We start from the raw sequence: 16477 nt of genomic DNA on the forward strand, positions 1-16477 counted from the left end.
TCCCTGCAGTTAATACTATCAGTCTTTCTCTTTCTCCCCTCACAGTAAACACTGGTGCTCCCTTCCCAACCCAAATCACTGCTTGCACCTGCCCTTTTCCCCCTCTTCCCTCCACATTCGCTTCAGTGCTGCTGCTTCTTGAGATTCTGGCTACTGAATACTGAAGGTGGGTTCCTGTTATCACATGAAACCCCACGTACCATAGCGAGAGGTTGGAAATACTTCTATTAGCGGAGTTGAGTAGAGAGGGGCCCAGTCCACGCTGATTTTTGTTAGCAAATGCTGACGTAGATTGTGCTCCCAAAATGCTGACAGCATGAATTGCTTATTGTTGACACGAATAAATTCATAGAATCACACAGCACAGAAAGAGGCCATTCGGCCCATCGTGCCTGTGCGTACTCTTTGAAAGAGCTATCCAATTAGTCCCACTCCTTGTCTTTCCCCATAGCCCAGCAAATTTTTCCTTTTCAAGTGTTTATCCAATTCCCTTTGGAAGTTACAATTGAATCTGCCTCCACCACCATTTCAGGTAGTGCATTCCAGATCATCATAACTCACTGCGCAAAAAAACTTTCTCTTCATTTCCCCCGATTGTTTTGCCAATTATCTTAAATCTGTGTCCTCTGGTTACCGACACTCCTGCCAGAGGAAACAGTTTTTCCCTATGTACTCTATCAAAACCCTTCATAATTTTGAACACCTCGATCAAATCTCCCCTTAACCTTCTCTGCTTTAAGGAGAACAACCCCAGCTTCTCTCGTCTCCACATAACTGAAGTTCCTTATCCCTTGTGCCATTCTAGTAAATCTCTTCTGCACCCTCTCCAAGGCCTTGACATCCTTTCGAAAGTGTGGTGCCCAGAATTGGACACAGTACTCCAGCTAAGGCCTAACCATTGATTTACAAAGGTTTAGCATAACTTTCCTTGCTTTTGTACTCTATGCCTCTATTGCTAAAGCCAAGGATTCTGAATGCATTTTTTAACAGCCGTATCAATTTTTCCTGCCATCTTCAAAGATTTGAGTTTGAGAGCCCCCAGGTCTCTCTGTTCCTGCAGCCCCTTTAAAATTGTACCATTTCGTTTTTACAGTCCCCACCACTTAATGTCCACTTTTAAAACGGACAGGCGCTTATAGCGGCCAAAAAGTAATAACCATTATCCATTTGCCTTAATGTCAATCTCAAAGTTGCCAATTATAACGTCTTAAGTACTCAGTTGATTTTGGGCAGAAACAGCTGTGCTTCCTCACTTGTTCGTTCAACCAGGCGATAATCAGCCCACTAGACTGGCACTAGCCAGTGTTACCACATTAGATGAAACTAGAACAGGAGTGTTAGCTGCTCAGTGATTATTATTCATTCTTCAATCAGTATTAAAGTGCGGTAGCTACTTACACAAACAAAATAAACTACGAGTTTTCATAACGTGCATGAAATATAGAGCCTCCAAGATGCCAAGTGTTCTGTGCAATCAAAGATTAGCACAGCCCAAGACTAAGACCAATAGCCAAATGACTGCATGAGCGAATCATAGAATGGTTACAGCACAGAAGGAGGCCATTCGGCCCATCAAGCCCATGCCGGCTCTTTTGCAAGAGCAACCCAGTTAGTCCCATTCACCCCTCTCTTTCCCCGTAGCCCTGCAATTTTTTTCCTTTCAAGTATTTATCCAATTCCTTTTTGAAAGCCACAATTGACCCTGCTTCCACCACCTTTCAGGCAGCGCATTCCAGATCATAACTACTCGCTTTTTCCTCATACCACCTTTGGTTCTTTTGCCAGTCACTTTAAATCTGTGCCCTCTGGTCCTCTACCCTTCTGCCAATGGGTACAGTTCTCTTTGTTTACTTTTTATCTAAACCCGTCATGATTTTGAATACTTCTTTCAAATCTCCTATCAACCTTCTTTGCTCTAAGGAGCACAGTAACTGAAGTCCCTTATCCCTGGAACCATTCTAGTAAATCTTTTCTGCACCCTCTCTAAGGCCGTCACGTCCTTCCCAAAGTGCGGTGCCCAGAATTGGACACTATACTCCAGTTGTGGCCGAACCAGTGTTTTATAAAGGTTCAACATAACTTCCTTGCTTTTGTACTCTATGCCTCTATTTATAATGCCCAGGACCGCTTTCTCAACCTGTCCAGCCACCTTCAAAGGTTTGTGCACATATACCTCCAGCTCTCTCTGTTCCTGCACCCCCTTTAGAATTGTACCATTTAGTTTGTATTGCCTCTCCTTGTTCTCCTGCCAAAATGTATCACTTTGCACTTCTCTGCATTAAATTTCATCTGCCATGTGTCCACCCATTCCTCTAGCCTGTCTATGTCCTCTTGACACGAATAAATTCATAGAATCCTCTTGAAGTCTATCACTATCCTCCTCACTGTTTACGATACTTCCAAGTTTTGTGTCAACTGCAAATTTTGAAATTGTGCCCTGTGCACCCAAGTCCAAATCATTAATATAGATCATTAAGAGAGGTCCTAGTATTGACCCCTGGGGAACACCACTGTATACCTTCCTCCAGTCCGAAAAACAACTGTTTGTTTAATTTAATTTTTTTTTGTTTAATTTAATTGTTTTCACCTTTTGGTCAGACTACTGCTCCTACAGAAATGTTTCATACTATTTTGCGTTTTCTCATTTTGTTATAAATATTTCAGTTTTAATTTCACGGCTATTCAGTATTCAACGGTTATGCTCACCATAAAGTCTGTCAAACGTTGTACCGGCTATCACGTCTAGCGGGCAAATCACGTTTGCACAAACGCACCTGCTATAAGTGGGGGAGACTGTATTGCCTCTCCTCATTCTTCCTTCCAAAATGCATCACTTCACATTTCTCTGCATTGAATTTCATCTGCCACGTGACTGCTCATTTCAGCAGTCTGCTAGTGTCCTCCTGAAGTCTGCTAATATCCTCCTCACTGTTTACTACATTTCCAAGTTATGTGTCATCTGCAAACTTGGAAATTATGCCGTCTATACCCAAGTACAGGTCAATAGTAAATATATACCTACCAATTCCACGGGCTTCAATTTTGTTAATGAGTCTGTTATGTAGCACTTTATCTAACACCTTTTGAAAGTCCACTTACATATCAACTGCACTACCCTCATCAGTACTTCATCAAAGAACTCGATCAAGTTTGTCAGACACGATTTGCCTTTAACAAATCTGTTTAATTTATTAATGCATGTTTCTTCAAGTGACAATTTTGGCCCGGATTATGGGCCTGGATTTTAACTTTGAGCGGGGAACTCGGTGGGTGGATTTGCACATGGGGAAGCCAAGTGTGCGCGTTTAAATCTGCGATCGCAACTCGTTAGTAGGCAATTAACTTTGCTTCCGGGTTTCACGTCTCCAAGCTGCACAGTGGGCCTACTGTGCACCCAAATGACGCGATCAAAACTGCAGTATTTAAAGGGCCAGTTCAAAAATGGATTTTGGAGGAGAAATGGAGTCCAGGAGAGCAAAGTCAGTGCCTAGATTTACTAATGCCCCCCTAGAAGAACTACTGGCTGTAGTGAGAGCCAGGAGGCAGGTTCTTTATCCAAGGGACGGCACGAAGAAATCTGGTTCTGTCACCTGAAAGGCTTGGCTGGAAGTAGCACAAGAGGTGATAAGCAGAAGCATGGTGTCCAGGTCTTGGCTGCAGTGCAGGAAGTGCTTCAGTGATCTGACCAGGTCTGGAAAAGTGAGTAGATTAGCTGATTCACCCATATCCTGTTGTGTACAACCCCCCACCCTGCTTCATCACTCTGTCTTGGCAAGCCTACTCCATCACATGACTCCTCACATCCACATAAGGATCACCAGCAACCATCCTTCACTTTCTATCCACTGGATTACCTCTCCATTTATGCAACAAACGGTGTCACTCACCCCGATGCAATGTGATGCATCTGTGTGGCAGTGGCCCTCTGATGCATCTGTATGATAGTCATCCTCACCCAATGCACAGGTGAATATGGCACCCTCAGTTACTCACAGGTCTGTTCTGTCACCACTTGTAGGAGAAAGGAACACAAAACACAAGAGAGAGGGCAAGGACTGACGGTGGACCTTCACGAATTGTGGAACTAACTAATGCAGAGGAGGACTCAATGGAAATAAGTGGGATATCTGCGGTCCTCTCAATCAAAGATGGAGAGACTGGGAGCTAACAGATGGTTGGTGACCCAATTTAAAACATCTTTCACAAAGATGCTGACTTCATATAATCAGTGACTGAAGTATGAAAATTGTCAAGATTGTTATTGTGCCAAGACTAAGTGTTTTGCTTTCTTTTGTCTTCCAGGGCCTTCACACAAACAGGAATAGTCTGCAGATAGGGATGATGTCAATTCCTCAGACGACCCCATTCCTTCTGAGATTGCAGCGTCACAGGATACGCAGCCATGCACCAGCACACGGTGGGTCCTCTCATGCAGATAGTTGGGTTTTCACCTGGTGATTCACAAGTCACAAGTGAGCATGAATAGACATTGGTGGCAGGGGCAGCTGTGGAGAGTCCGTGTCAGAAGGCGCACTCCAAGTTCTGCTCAGCTGGACACAGATGCTGAACCCTGGGGGCAATCATTGAGAAGGAGAATGATTGAGGTACAGCTGCACCTTTGTGAGGTACTGGAAAATGTGCCACGCACACTCTACAATAGCAGAGAGGATGGAGACGTCCTACTCCAGCATTAGTGGATTGTTGTCACAGGTTAATGCACGAATGTCTGCAATGGAGAGAGTGGTCATCTCCACTGACCTTCAAGCACAGCTCAAAAATGAGTCTGTGCACAGCATTAGCACGACCGTGCAGACTTTGGAAGACAGCATGTCTGCCACCTTAAACAGGATGACAGATACCTTATTAGCGGCCTTTCAATGAGTCACTGATCTTCACCAAGCTGCTCTCCAGCAGAGTGGTGGGAGTGATGATGTGCTGGCTCAGGAGAGGGATGATGGCGAAAAGGGACATGGAAGTGGGACCTCCACTCAGTGCTCCTACATCTCACCCGTTGCCGCACCCCCCCCCCAGCTATTACCCAAAATAGTGCCTCCTCTCCCGATGGCCGAGTCTGCCCCTCACGGGCTCCAAAACCCAGAGGTTGTAGGCCAAAAGCATCCAAGCAGCCTGCCTCTACCTCTGCTGAAGCCACAGGGGATGCACCACATAGAAGTGTTAGAAAGCGTAAGTCTAAGCACTTGTGGTTTACCAAGGGTGTGTACAAGGGTGATAGTGGCTCGGTGTCAAATTTTGTTTGAAAATCGTTCCTGTGAAGTGCGTTGGGACGTTTTACCACATTAAAGGTGCTATATATTGCAAGTTGTTGTTATGTTGTGATTTCTATTCCTTTTTATGTTGGCACATAAAATTTATTCATTATTAACACTTACATCCGTGGTGGTGATTGTGCCAGATGGCATGAGTATCTCAAATATCTTGATTTTTGGACAATCAATATGAGAACCTGTGAGAGATGAGGGCATCCTGGGCATCAATGTGGGCGACTGGTCTAGTGACTGATGCACCATTTTCATATTTCTCCTCCTCACCACTTGCTCATCCGCTTCCTCTTCCTCAATGTTGCCGCCAACAGAGGATGATTGACGAGCACCTTTGTCTGCGACCACCTCTAAACCTCTCTGCAGCGCTCTGCAAGTCTGTCTCCTGTCTGGAAGAGGTCTGGAATGTTTAGTGCAAAATGAAGGCATCATGATAGCTGCCAGGGAATCTGGCGCACACCTGCAGAAATCTCTTGTGGTCGCACACCAGCTGTGCAGGATGCAGCACACCACGATTACCTTGGAGACCCTTGCTGGCGAATACTGAAGGGGTCCCCCAGACTTGTCAAGGCATCTGAAGCGTACCTTTAACATGCCTGCGGCTTGCTGAATGACACAACTGGTGGTCATGTGGCTCTGGTTGTATCTTTCTTGCGCCTCGTTGGTGGGGATCCTCACAGGTGTAATGATCCACATTTGCAGGGAGCATCCGTTGTTTCCAGGGTGCAAGCCTGTAAGTCTGTCTCCTGTCTGGAATGTTTAGTGCAAAATTAAGGCATCATGTTAGCTGCCAGGGAATCTGGCGCACACCTGCAGAAATCTCTTGTGGTCGCACACCAGCTGTGCATTGATGGAGCGATCACCCTTTTGGTTAATGAATACTCCTGGTTCATGTGGAGGTCCTCGGATTGCCATGTGTGCACAGTTGATTGTGCCCTGCACCCATGGGAAGCCAGCCAGAGTGTCAAAATCCAGCGCCCGTTCCGTCTGACTGTTGTCGTTGCTGGGGAAGTTCACGTAATCGGATGCCCTGGCAAACAACCCATCCGATACCTGCCTTATACACTTACATGTAGATGATTGACACACCCTGGAAATGTCACCGGTGGCTCCCTAGAAGGATCTAGAGGTCAAGAAATTGTGGGCCATGTTTAATTTTACTGCAACGGACGATGCGTGGCCACCAGGTCCAGCAGGGAGCAACTCTTCCTCAAGGAAACTATACATGCCTGTGACCACTTGCTGACTCAACCTGAGCCTGCGTAGGCACTGCTCAGAGAGGTCCAGGAAGCTCAGCCACTGCCTGTATACCGTCACACGTGGGTAGTGCCTCCTGCAACCTCTGCCCTGCTGTTGGTCCCCTCTCTGCTGTTCTTCAGATCTTCGTTGCGCACCTCTGTCTTGTGCAACTGCAGATCCCAGAACTGCACGACGTGTCTGCCGTGGATGGTGATTTTCCTCCTCCTCAGATGTACTGTGGAATAGATCCATTGTGCCCCCCCATCCTGATCTTGTCAAATTGAGAGGCTCCAAAACATTGGTAAATTTGTCTGAACACAAGAATTCTCAGTCTAAACGCAAAGAACTCCCAGCCAAACGTTTGCGTGAGAGACCAGTTACAATATCTGACCTTTTATTGAGATGTATCAATCACTGGTTTAAAGGGCCAAATAAGCTTCAGCTGCATCTCGCCTCTGTTTCAATGGTGGGTTTCAGAAGCTATGGGAAACGCGTGCAGGAGAAGTTACATCCGTTTCTGTTCCAGAATCCACAAAAAATTGAGTACCTCAACTGTTTAAATGACCTAAATTGCCCCTTTATCAATCCGGCTGCCAGCATTAAGTGGGAACAGGACTTCCAGGTTTCCGCGCATTCAAACGCGTCTGCGTTTAATGTGGATCTGGGCACATTGAAGCCGGGAAACGGTCCCTCTTCCAACATCTATTATTTTAAACTCCCACCCCACCACAACCCACCCGTTCTTTGGGGTTAAAATTCACCCATGGTCTCTAGAAGTTTCCCCACCACTGACGTTCGGCTGATTGACCTATAGTTACTGAGTTTATGCTCTCCCCTTTTTTGAACAGGGTTGTAACATTTGCAACCTTCCAGTCCTCTGGCACCACTCTCATATCTAAGGAGGATTTGCTTCTACCTTTACTTCCCTCAGCAACCTACAATGCATCCCATCTGGACCAGGTGACTTTTCTACTTGGAGTGCTGCCCTATCCTATTTCTCTACCCCCTCCTCCTTTCCTGTGACACTGGCAGCATCTGCTTCCTTTGTGTAGACAGATGCAAAGTACTCATTTAGTACCTCAGCCATGCCCTCTGCTTCCATAAGAAGATTTCCTTTCTGGTCTCTAATCGGCCCCATCCTTCTTTTGACTATACTTTTACTCTTTTTATATGTTTAGAAAAGACTTTAGTGTATCCTTTTATGTTACCCGCTAATCTTTTCTTATACATTCTCTTGGCTTGGTTTAATAATATCTTTCCATCTTATCCAGTTAGATGGTACTAAAATCAACAGGAAGCCACCCTCAACTGTAATCACTTAATGACCTTCGTAGTAGCCATGCACGGAGGCTTCCCTGACCAGTTGTTGGCGAGACTGTGGTGTATCACATGTCGAGACCTAAAGTGGGGAGGAAGAAATGCAAAAAGCTGTAATGGGCTGTGATTTACTATAGCGGGGCACTTAACAGCGTCAGGTGTTAGTTAGATTTGCCCTAGGTTTTTAAATTTTTTGCATAGCAAGTTGCTAAAAGTGCGAGCTGATAACATCGCAGCAAGGGAAAAGGGGCATCTGGGACCTGAATGAACAGGGTATGCAACTGAGTATCTCCTTAACCAATCACATTGAAGGATTGTGAAATTAACAGCACGAGGACTGAGAAGGAAGTGTAAATTAGAGTGAAACATAGAAAATAGGAGCAAGAGTAGGCCATTCGGCCCTTTGGGCCTGCTCCGCCATTCAATGTGATGATGGCTGATTGTCTAACTCAGTACCCTGTTCCCGCATTTTCCCCATATCCCTTGATTCCTTTAGCATTAAGAAACATATCTATCTTCTTCTTGAATACATCTAATGACTTGACCTCCACTGCCTTCTGTGGTAGAGAATTCCACAGGTTCACCACCCTCTGAGTGAGTGAAGAAATTTCTCCTCATCTCTGTTTTAAATGGCATACCTCGTTTCCTGAGACTGTGACCCCTGGTTATGGATTCCCCATCCATCGGGAACATCCTCCCTGCATCTAGTCTGTCTAGTCCTGTTAGAATTTTATATGTTTTGATGAGATCACCTCTCATTCTTCTAAACTCTAGTGAATATAGACCTAGTCGACCCAATCTCTCTTCAAACGTCAGTCCTGCCATCCCAGGAATCAGTCTGGTAAACCTTCGTTGCACTCCCTCCATGGCAAGGACATCCTTCCTCAGATAAGGAGACCGAAACTGCACACAATACACCAGATGTGGTCTCACCAAGGCCCTGTACAACTGCAGTAAGACATCCCTGTTCCTGTACTCAAATCCTCTTGCAATGAACGCCAACATTCCATTCGCCTTCCTAACTGCTTGCTGCACCTGAATGCTCGCTTTCAGCGACTGGTGTACAAAGACACCCAGGTCTCGTTGCACCTCCCCTTTTCCCAATCTATCACCTGTTCAGATATTAATCTGCCTTTTCTGTTTTTACAACCAGAGTGGATAACCTCACATTTATCCATGTTATACTGCATCTGCCATGTTCTTGCCCACTCACCCAACTTGTCTAAATCACATTGGAGCCTCTGTATCCTCCTCACAGCTCACATTCCACCCCAGCTTTGTGTCGTCTGCAGACTTGGAAATGTTACATTCCGTTCCCTCATCCAAATCATTGATATATATTGTGACTAGCTGGGGCCCAAGCACTGATCCCTGCGGTATCCCACTAGTCACTGCCTGCTACCCGGAAAAAAACCCGTTTATTCCTACTCTCTGTTTCCTGTCCGTCAACCAATTCTCAATCCATGCAAGTATATTCCCCCCCAATCCCATGTGCTTTAATTTTGTACACTAACCTCTTGTGTGGGACCTTATCAAAAGCCTTCTGAAAATTCAAATACACCACATCCACTGGTTCTCCCATATCTATTCTATTAGTTACATCCTCAAAAAACTCCAATAGATTTGTTAAGCATGATTTCCCTTTCATAAACCCATGCTGACTTTGTCCAATCCCATTAATGCCTTCCAAGTGTTCTGTTATCACATCCTTTATAATAGACTCTAGCATTTTCCCCACTGCTGATGTTAGGCTAACTGATCTGTAATTCCCTGTTTTTTCTCTCCCTCCTTTTTTAAATAGTGGGGTTACATTTGCCACCCTCCAATCTGTAGGAACTGTTCCAGAGTCTATAGAATTTTGGACGATGACCACCAATGCATCCACTATTTCCAGGGCCATTTCCTTTTGTACTCTGGGATGTAGATTATCAGGTCCTGGGGATTTATCAGCCTTTAGCCCCATTAATTTCCCCAACACTTTTTTTTACTAATACTGATTTCCTTCAGTTCCTCTCTCTCACTAGACCCTTGGTTCCCTAACATTCCCGGGAGGTTATTTGGGTCCCCCTTTGTGAAGACAGGACCAAAGTATGTGTTTAATTGTTCTGCCACTTCTTTGTTCCCCATTATAATTTCCCCCATTTCTGACTGTAAGGGACTTACATTTGTCTTCAATAATCTTTTTTTCTCGACATATTTATAGAAGCTTTTACAGTCAGTTTTTATGTTTCCTGCTAGTTTACTCTCATACTCTATTTTTCCCCTCTTAATCAATCTCTTTGTCCTCCTTTGTTGAATTCTAAACTGCTCCCAATCCTCAGGCTTGCTGCTTTTTCTGGCAATTTTATATGTCTCCTCTTTGGATCTAACACTATCCCTAATTTCTTTTGTAAGCCACAGTTGAGCCACCTTTCCTGTTTTATTTTTGCACCAGACAGGAATGAATAATTGTTGTAATTCCTGCACACGTTCTTTAAATATTAGCCATTGCCTATCCACCGTCATCCCTTTTAGTACAGTTCCCCAATCTATCATAGCCAACTCGCACCTCATACTTTCGTAATTTCCTTTATTTAGATTCAGGACCCTAGTTTCGGATTCGACTACTTCACTCTTCATCTTAATGAGGAATTCTCGTGTTATGGTTGCTCTTCCCTAAGGGACCCCACACAACAAGATTGTTAATTAATCCTTTCACATTGCCCAGTCTAGGATCGCCTGTTCTCTGGTTGGTTCCTCAATGTATTGGTCTAGAAATCCATCACGTGCACACTCAGGAATTCCTCCCCCACAGTATTATTGCTAATTTGGTTTGACCAATCTATATGTAAATTAAAGTCACCCATGATTATAGTTGTACCCTTCTTGCATGCGTCTCTAATTTTCTGTTTAATGCCCTCCCCTACATCTCCACTACTGTTTGGGGGCCGATAGACAACCCCCACCAACGTTTTCTGCCCCTGGGTGTTTCTTAGCTCCACCCATACAGATTCCACATCGTGATTTTCCGAGCCAATATCCTTCTTCATTATTGCATTGATTTCCTTCTTTACTAGCAACGCTACCCCACCTCCTTTCCCTTTTTGCCTGTCCTTCCTAAATATTGAATACCCCTGGATGTTCAGTTCCCATCCTTGGTCACCCTGCAGCCATGTCTCCGTAATTGCAACTATACCATACCCGTTAATATCTATCTGCACTGTTAATTCATCTACCTTGTTGCGAATGCTCCGTGCATTAAGACACAATGCCTTTAGACTTGTCTTTTTAAGATTGCTAGTCGTCATAGTATTATTTTGCACTCTGGCCCTATTTGTTTTTCGCCCTTGTTTTCTCTGCCTTCCACTATTGCTTCTTCCCTTTCTGTCTGAGTGGGTGAATTCAATGTCAAATCAGGTACAGAAAGAGAAATAGAAAGGGACAGAAAGATTGGATTAAAAGAAAGGAAAAGTTTAAAAAGAAATTTTTTTAATTTTAAATTTTTTAATTTCCAACAATAATTCAATCCTGAAGGAATGTGACTCGACACTTGTGATAGTTAACTTTCAGTGCCTGAGAGGTTGACTGGCAATAATTAACATTTATCACGTCATTAAAGGGGTACTTAGACTGAAATTGACAAGACTTAACTTTCTGTGGCAAGTTTAGTTCATATCTGCTGCACAAATATAGCAACTTCATGCCTTTCAATGGTGAGGCAGACAGTGAGGTGCCGTTTTTGTGAAGCTGACAGCGGAGAAGCACATCTCGGTCAGCGACTTTTGGATATCCCCTTGCCTGAAGTTGCTGCACCATTAGCCTCACCGTTATTTTGATAGCAAATTCTGGCCCATTAAAGAAGAACTTTAGTCTTCCAGTTATGCTTTCCAGAAAGATGATCATAACCCTCATGTAGAGCTTCTAAGTTGTGGTTCTTTCTCACTGCTGCTGAAACTTCTGGTGGGACACCTTGCACATTTCTCACCAATTAACATTATCTACTTGGAACAAAAAAGTAAAATGCCACACTGCATGACCTTTTGAAAGAACATTGAGAACTTTTATGAAGATATTTTTGGAATCAGATACTTGTGTGACAAATGTGTACATTTTTTCTCTTGCTAAAAGATAGTGCTGTGATCAATAGGCAGTAGTTCACTTTAACTTTAAAATAAGTTGCATGGTTATTTTAATTCATGTATTTAAAGAAGCTTGTGCAATGACACCACCTTCTGTCCAATCTGAAATGTTCTCATGTGGCATTTAAAGACCGGTGTTCATTTCTACAATAATTTACATGCTGACAGGCAAATGAAGTTAATCAGTTTAAAATACATGAGTAATCAAAAGCCAGACTTTTCATTGGTTTTAGTTGCATGTAGAGTTCTTCCCATATTGTTAAAGATCAGTGCAATTCAATAATAATTAACCTTAAAGGGAGTTTGATCTCAAATAAGCTTTTTTTTTGGTGTTAAACTTTAAAGTACTTGTCTACAAAACTATCGAGCTACTTTATCTGTTTTGAAGGTTTAAAGATGGTTATCTGACAGCTGCAAAAACTTGACTGTGGAGAATAAGAGGTAGAAGGAAATTTGAATTCATAGCATTACTCCTGTTCAAATTCTGAAATACAAGTAATGCCATGCATCAAGAAGCACAACATTGCTATTGTAAAGTACTGTATGTATCAATTTAATACTTCGGTAACTCCATGAACTAGTATCCCTTTTTACACTCTTGATCTGTAGAAATAAGAGTGACCCTTTTCAACACACACACATGGGGGAGATGGAGAATTTTTTTTTACACGGTGAGTTGTTATGATTTGGAATGCACAAGCTAAGGTTGAATTTTCTTTAGATGGAGAGAAAAAAGGCCTTTTGTGCTTTTAGTTATTATTTACATTTTCAGTTTAAGAACAGAAGAATACAGGAGCAAGGAGGCGTACCCAGCGCTTCCAGTTAAATTTGTCATACTGGTCCCATTTCATGACCGTTTTGTTTTGCAATATCTAAAACCCTAAAATCTTATTCAAGTAATAAAAAGTGTCACACTAATTAATGATTGCAAACCAGTTTTTTACTGAACATGATTTCTTAACTGTATTCTACCACAGAAGGAATGTTTTAAAGATTTTCTTTGAACATTTGGTGTAGGGTAGGGTAAAAAATGATAGCATAATAGAAAGTCCAAAATGTTGGCAACTTTTGAAGGTCTGGACCTGCCTTTGCAAGGGATTGTTTTCATAAACCCTGGACAGGATTTGTCTGCATCAAGGTCTTTAATGGTTCCTGTCAGTATAAAACAGCTGGGAAACATCTGGCATCCATTTTTCAATATCACTTGGAAAGAATTTCACATGTAAATAAAACCAACATAAAAGCACAGCCCTGTGAACCCTAGCTCTTATACACTGTAGATCTAAAAAGCACAATGGATTCCTTGTGTTAAGAGTCTGATACTAAGCTATAACTTTTCTAGGTGTTTGGTAAACTGCAAGTTATTTTTCTAGTTTTAAAGAAATTATAAGCTATTAATGAGGGTGTAAGAAAGTTTTTATATCTGATAACATATTGTCTATATCCTGATTAACAAGTTTTCTTCAATAGGCTAGTGCCTATTGATACATTCATTACAGTATTTAGATTTGGCTTCAAGTTGAAAACTGCTGATAAAAATGGGAGGCTAAGTTAAAAAGACAATTCATTCGGTCTTGTATCTGCTGTAAAACTGAAGTACAATACTGTATTTTTATTCATCTGTAAGTGGCTAAATATGTGTGTTCCATTAGGGCTTAGAATTGTGGTTATTGCTCCCTTGTTCATATGTGAGAAATCTGTTGAAGTATTCTCTCTACCACTAATTTGTTCATGCTACATGCATTAAAGTTCATGCAACATTTGTATTTTAGTCACAAACTATTTTTCAAAAGCTAATTATATCATTGTACCTTGTAGAATTTTAGCATAATAGGTCCAGGACAATATTCTGTGGTAAACAAAGTCGACATAAGTTCAGAACTAGTGTAGTGTGTTCGTTATTAACCTCGCTACATCATTACCCTAACATACAGAATGGGTTGTAAGAGCAAAGATCTGTTGATTTTTTTTTAAATACCATTAACCCATAAAGCAGACTGGGTTGACCCTTTTCTTTTAAAGCTCACAGTGACCCCAAAAATCTTTAAAATTAATTCTATCATTTTTTTAAATCCAAAATTTTATTTGTTTTCCTCTTTCTTTTGGAAGTGAAACGCCGATTGGAAATCATTTCTGAAAACTTTTTTTTTCATCCAGTTGAGACCCAAAAGTCAAAGGACTGACATGGTCATATCATAAATGCAACCAAGTCAACTTTTGATGCAGTTTGAAAGTATTATTGCTGGTCAAGTTACTTTGTTGGTGACACCACAAACCTGGATAAGCGAACTCACTTTCTGTGGTTTTCTAAGTGTTTAAATATTTCACATATGTAATGTATTAAATAGTCCACATATGTAATGTATTTGGTCTCTATCAGCACAGGCATGGTAGGCTGAATGATCTCAGTGCTGTAAATTCAGTGATTCTTGTATATAAAAAGGGGGGGGGGAAGCTTGATTAATGTTTTTTGTGTGGGAATGGATTTGTTCGAAGAACAGTTTCTGAGCTGTTCTGTTTACTAATGTTTTTGATCAAATGTTAAGTTTCTAGTTCAAACTGGCCTTCTGGAGGTACAGCATCAGTTAGCAGTGGAATAAAAGTTAAAGGCACCACAGATGTGTACAGTAAATTCAGACCTGTGAAAAGAGTTTCTCCTCTCAAGCACCAACCGGAAAACCCTGAAAATGACACAGATACTGAACAGCATGCACTCAAGGGTGACTACAAAAAGCAAGATGATGCTGAAAATCCAAATCAGTGTAATACCTTGTGCCACAGCAATGAGCAGTGCTTTAAGATCAAAGACACTGGCCCCAGCAGTTTGCTTGACGAACTTGAGCATTATGATTTGGATATGGATGAAATTTTGGATGTGCCTTATATCAAATTAAGCCACTTTCCTTCCCAGAGATGTAGTCCTTTCACAAAGGTTGCCTCAGAGAACCGCTCAGACATGGGTATGCGAGATGATGGCAGCAGGAGCTGTTCAGCAGTGAAACCTGAGAACTCGCCAACCAACTTGACACAGTTTTGTATTCTGTCACCAGTAAATAGCTTAGAGCTGAGGAAAGCAAATGCAGTTGTCACAGACCAGCGCAGGCATGCAGCCGGAAGCTTAGAGAGTTCCCAATCATCAGATAACTGCAATGCAGTGCATGATGCTGATGCCCAGGCTAAAGACTTGACCAGCAGAACTTCAAGTTTGTTTGTTGATTCACATGTACACAAGGTTGGCAGTACAATGCCAAACTCTCGACCAAGGACTTTGTCTCTGCAAACCTCAACAGGGAGCAAACTAGAAGAAGGAAACAGTAATAAAAACGGGATTAACATGGGAGGACCTGGAGAGAGGAGTGAGGAAGCAAAAAATGTTAAAAGCATTTTAAATATAGTCAGAGAAGGACAGATTTCATTGCTGGTAAGTGTTTGAACTATTGCCATTGCCTATAAATGTTTTAAAAATGGAGAGTAGCGTAAAAGAAAAACGGGTTCTTTTACTTAATACCTTAGAATGAAACTTTATTTATTCTGGCTTTTTTTTGTGTGTATGTATTCTAGCAATAAAATTGCAATTCAGCACTTGCTGTAGGACAAAACTATTGCTTTTTTTTAAAAGCTGAAAAACTGCCTAGCAATTGTATATGGAAATGCAGCACCATTGTCATTTTCACTAACTCCAGTTGAGAAAGCAGCATTTTTTGGTTAGTCTGTAAAGCTTTTCCATTGTTACAAAGTTAACTGAAGTTTGTGATATGTTGACATGCAGATTTTAAAAATTTATAAATGAACTTTGGCCTTTTAGGGAGAGCAGTGAATTTCTTCAGAGTTCTGTAATATTTTTGGAAGATCACACCAGACCATGTGAGAGCTGTAGGTGTCATTGTGGTTCATTTATCCACAGTTATTCCCAAATTAAAAAGCAGTTGTGAATCTGATTGAACTCATTGAGAACACTGGGGCCTCTGTGATGCTTTAATTAGTATTCACGAGTTTGTGGTGTTGCAACTGAATCACAGCTTGAAGTTTGTGTGACAGTGCCTTAGTTATTTGACCTTTATCCAAAGTTCTAGTTAGTTCCAGCTATGTGATCAAGCATCATGCTAATCTGTTTCCAAATAAATCTGTTTTGAATGAATATACAGTACAAATGTGAAATGGGATAATAACTTAGATAAAAATAATTGTACTATAGATTCTGGGGCAGCATATTGAGTCCTGTCATGCACCATTTTATGTTTCATGTCACATTTTTAGTTTTGTTTTTGGAGAACTTGTAATTACAGATACAATCACTTCAAAATATGCATTATAAATATTGGTCAAGTGAGTCACCTATACAGCATTGAAGATAAAGAACAAAGTCCTCTCTTTCCCCCATCTCTGCGGCTACTAATAAAACATATTGCTTAGCATGGCCTGGAATTCCCTCCTTGGGTGCAACCTGGAAGTTAGACCCGAAAATGCACCCATTCTGCAGATGTTAAGTTGCGCTCAAATTTCCTGAATTTCATTAGAATACAG

General features: G+C 42.0%; 1 protein-coding gene across 6 annotated transcripts in view; it reads left to right on the forward strand.

The window, feature by feature from the left end:
• Nucleotides 1-16477, forward strand: part of sncaip (synuclein, alpha interacting protein) — a 140753-nt gene that overhangs the window by 71869 nt on the left and 52407 nt on the right. For 5 of the 6 annotated variants that reach the window (XM_067983023.1, XM_067983022.1, XM_067983028.1 and 2 more), the window contains one exon: nt 14500-15374. In XM_067983023.1, coding sequence (XP_067839124.1) covers nt 14500-15374 — 875 coding nt within the window. Of the gene's footprint in view, nt 1-4021; nt 4175-4302; nt 4418-14499; nt 15375-16477 lie in introns of those variants that run through there. The other variant, XM_067983027.1, reaches the window with a different exon arrangement.

Source organism: Heptranchias perlo, chromosome 4 (assembly GCF_035084215.1).
Source record: "Heptranchias perlo isolate sHepPer1 chromosome 4, sHepPer1.hap1, whole genome shotgun sequence".
Classification (NCBI taxonomy): domain Eukaryota; kingdom Metazoa; phylum Chordata; class Chondrichthyes; order Hexanchiformes; family Hexanchidae; genus Heptranchias; species Heptranchias perlo.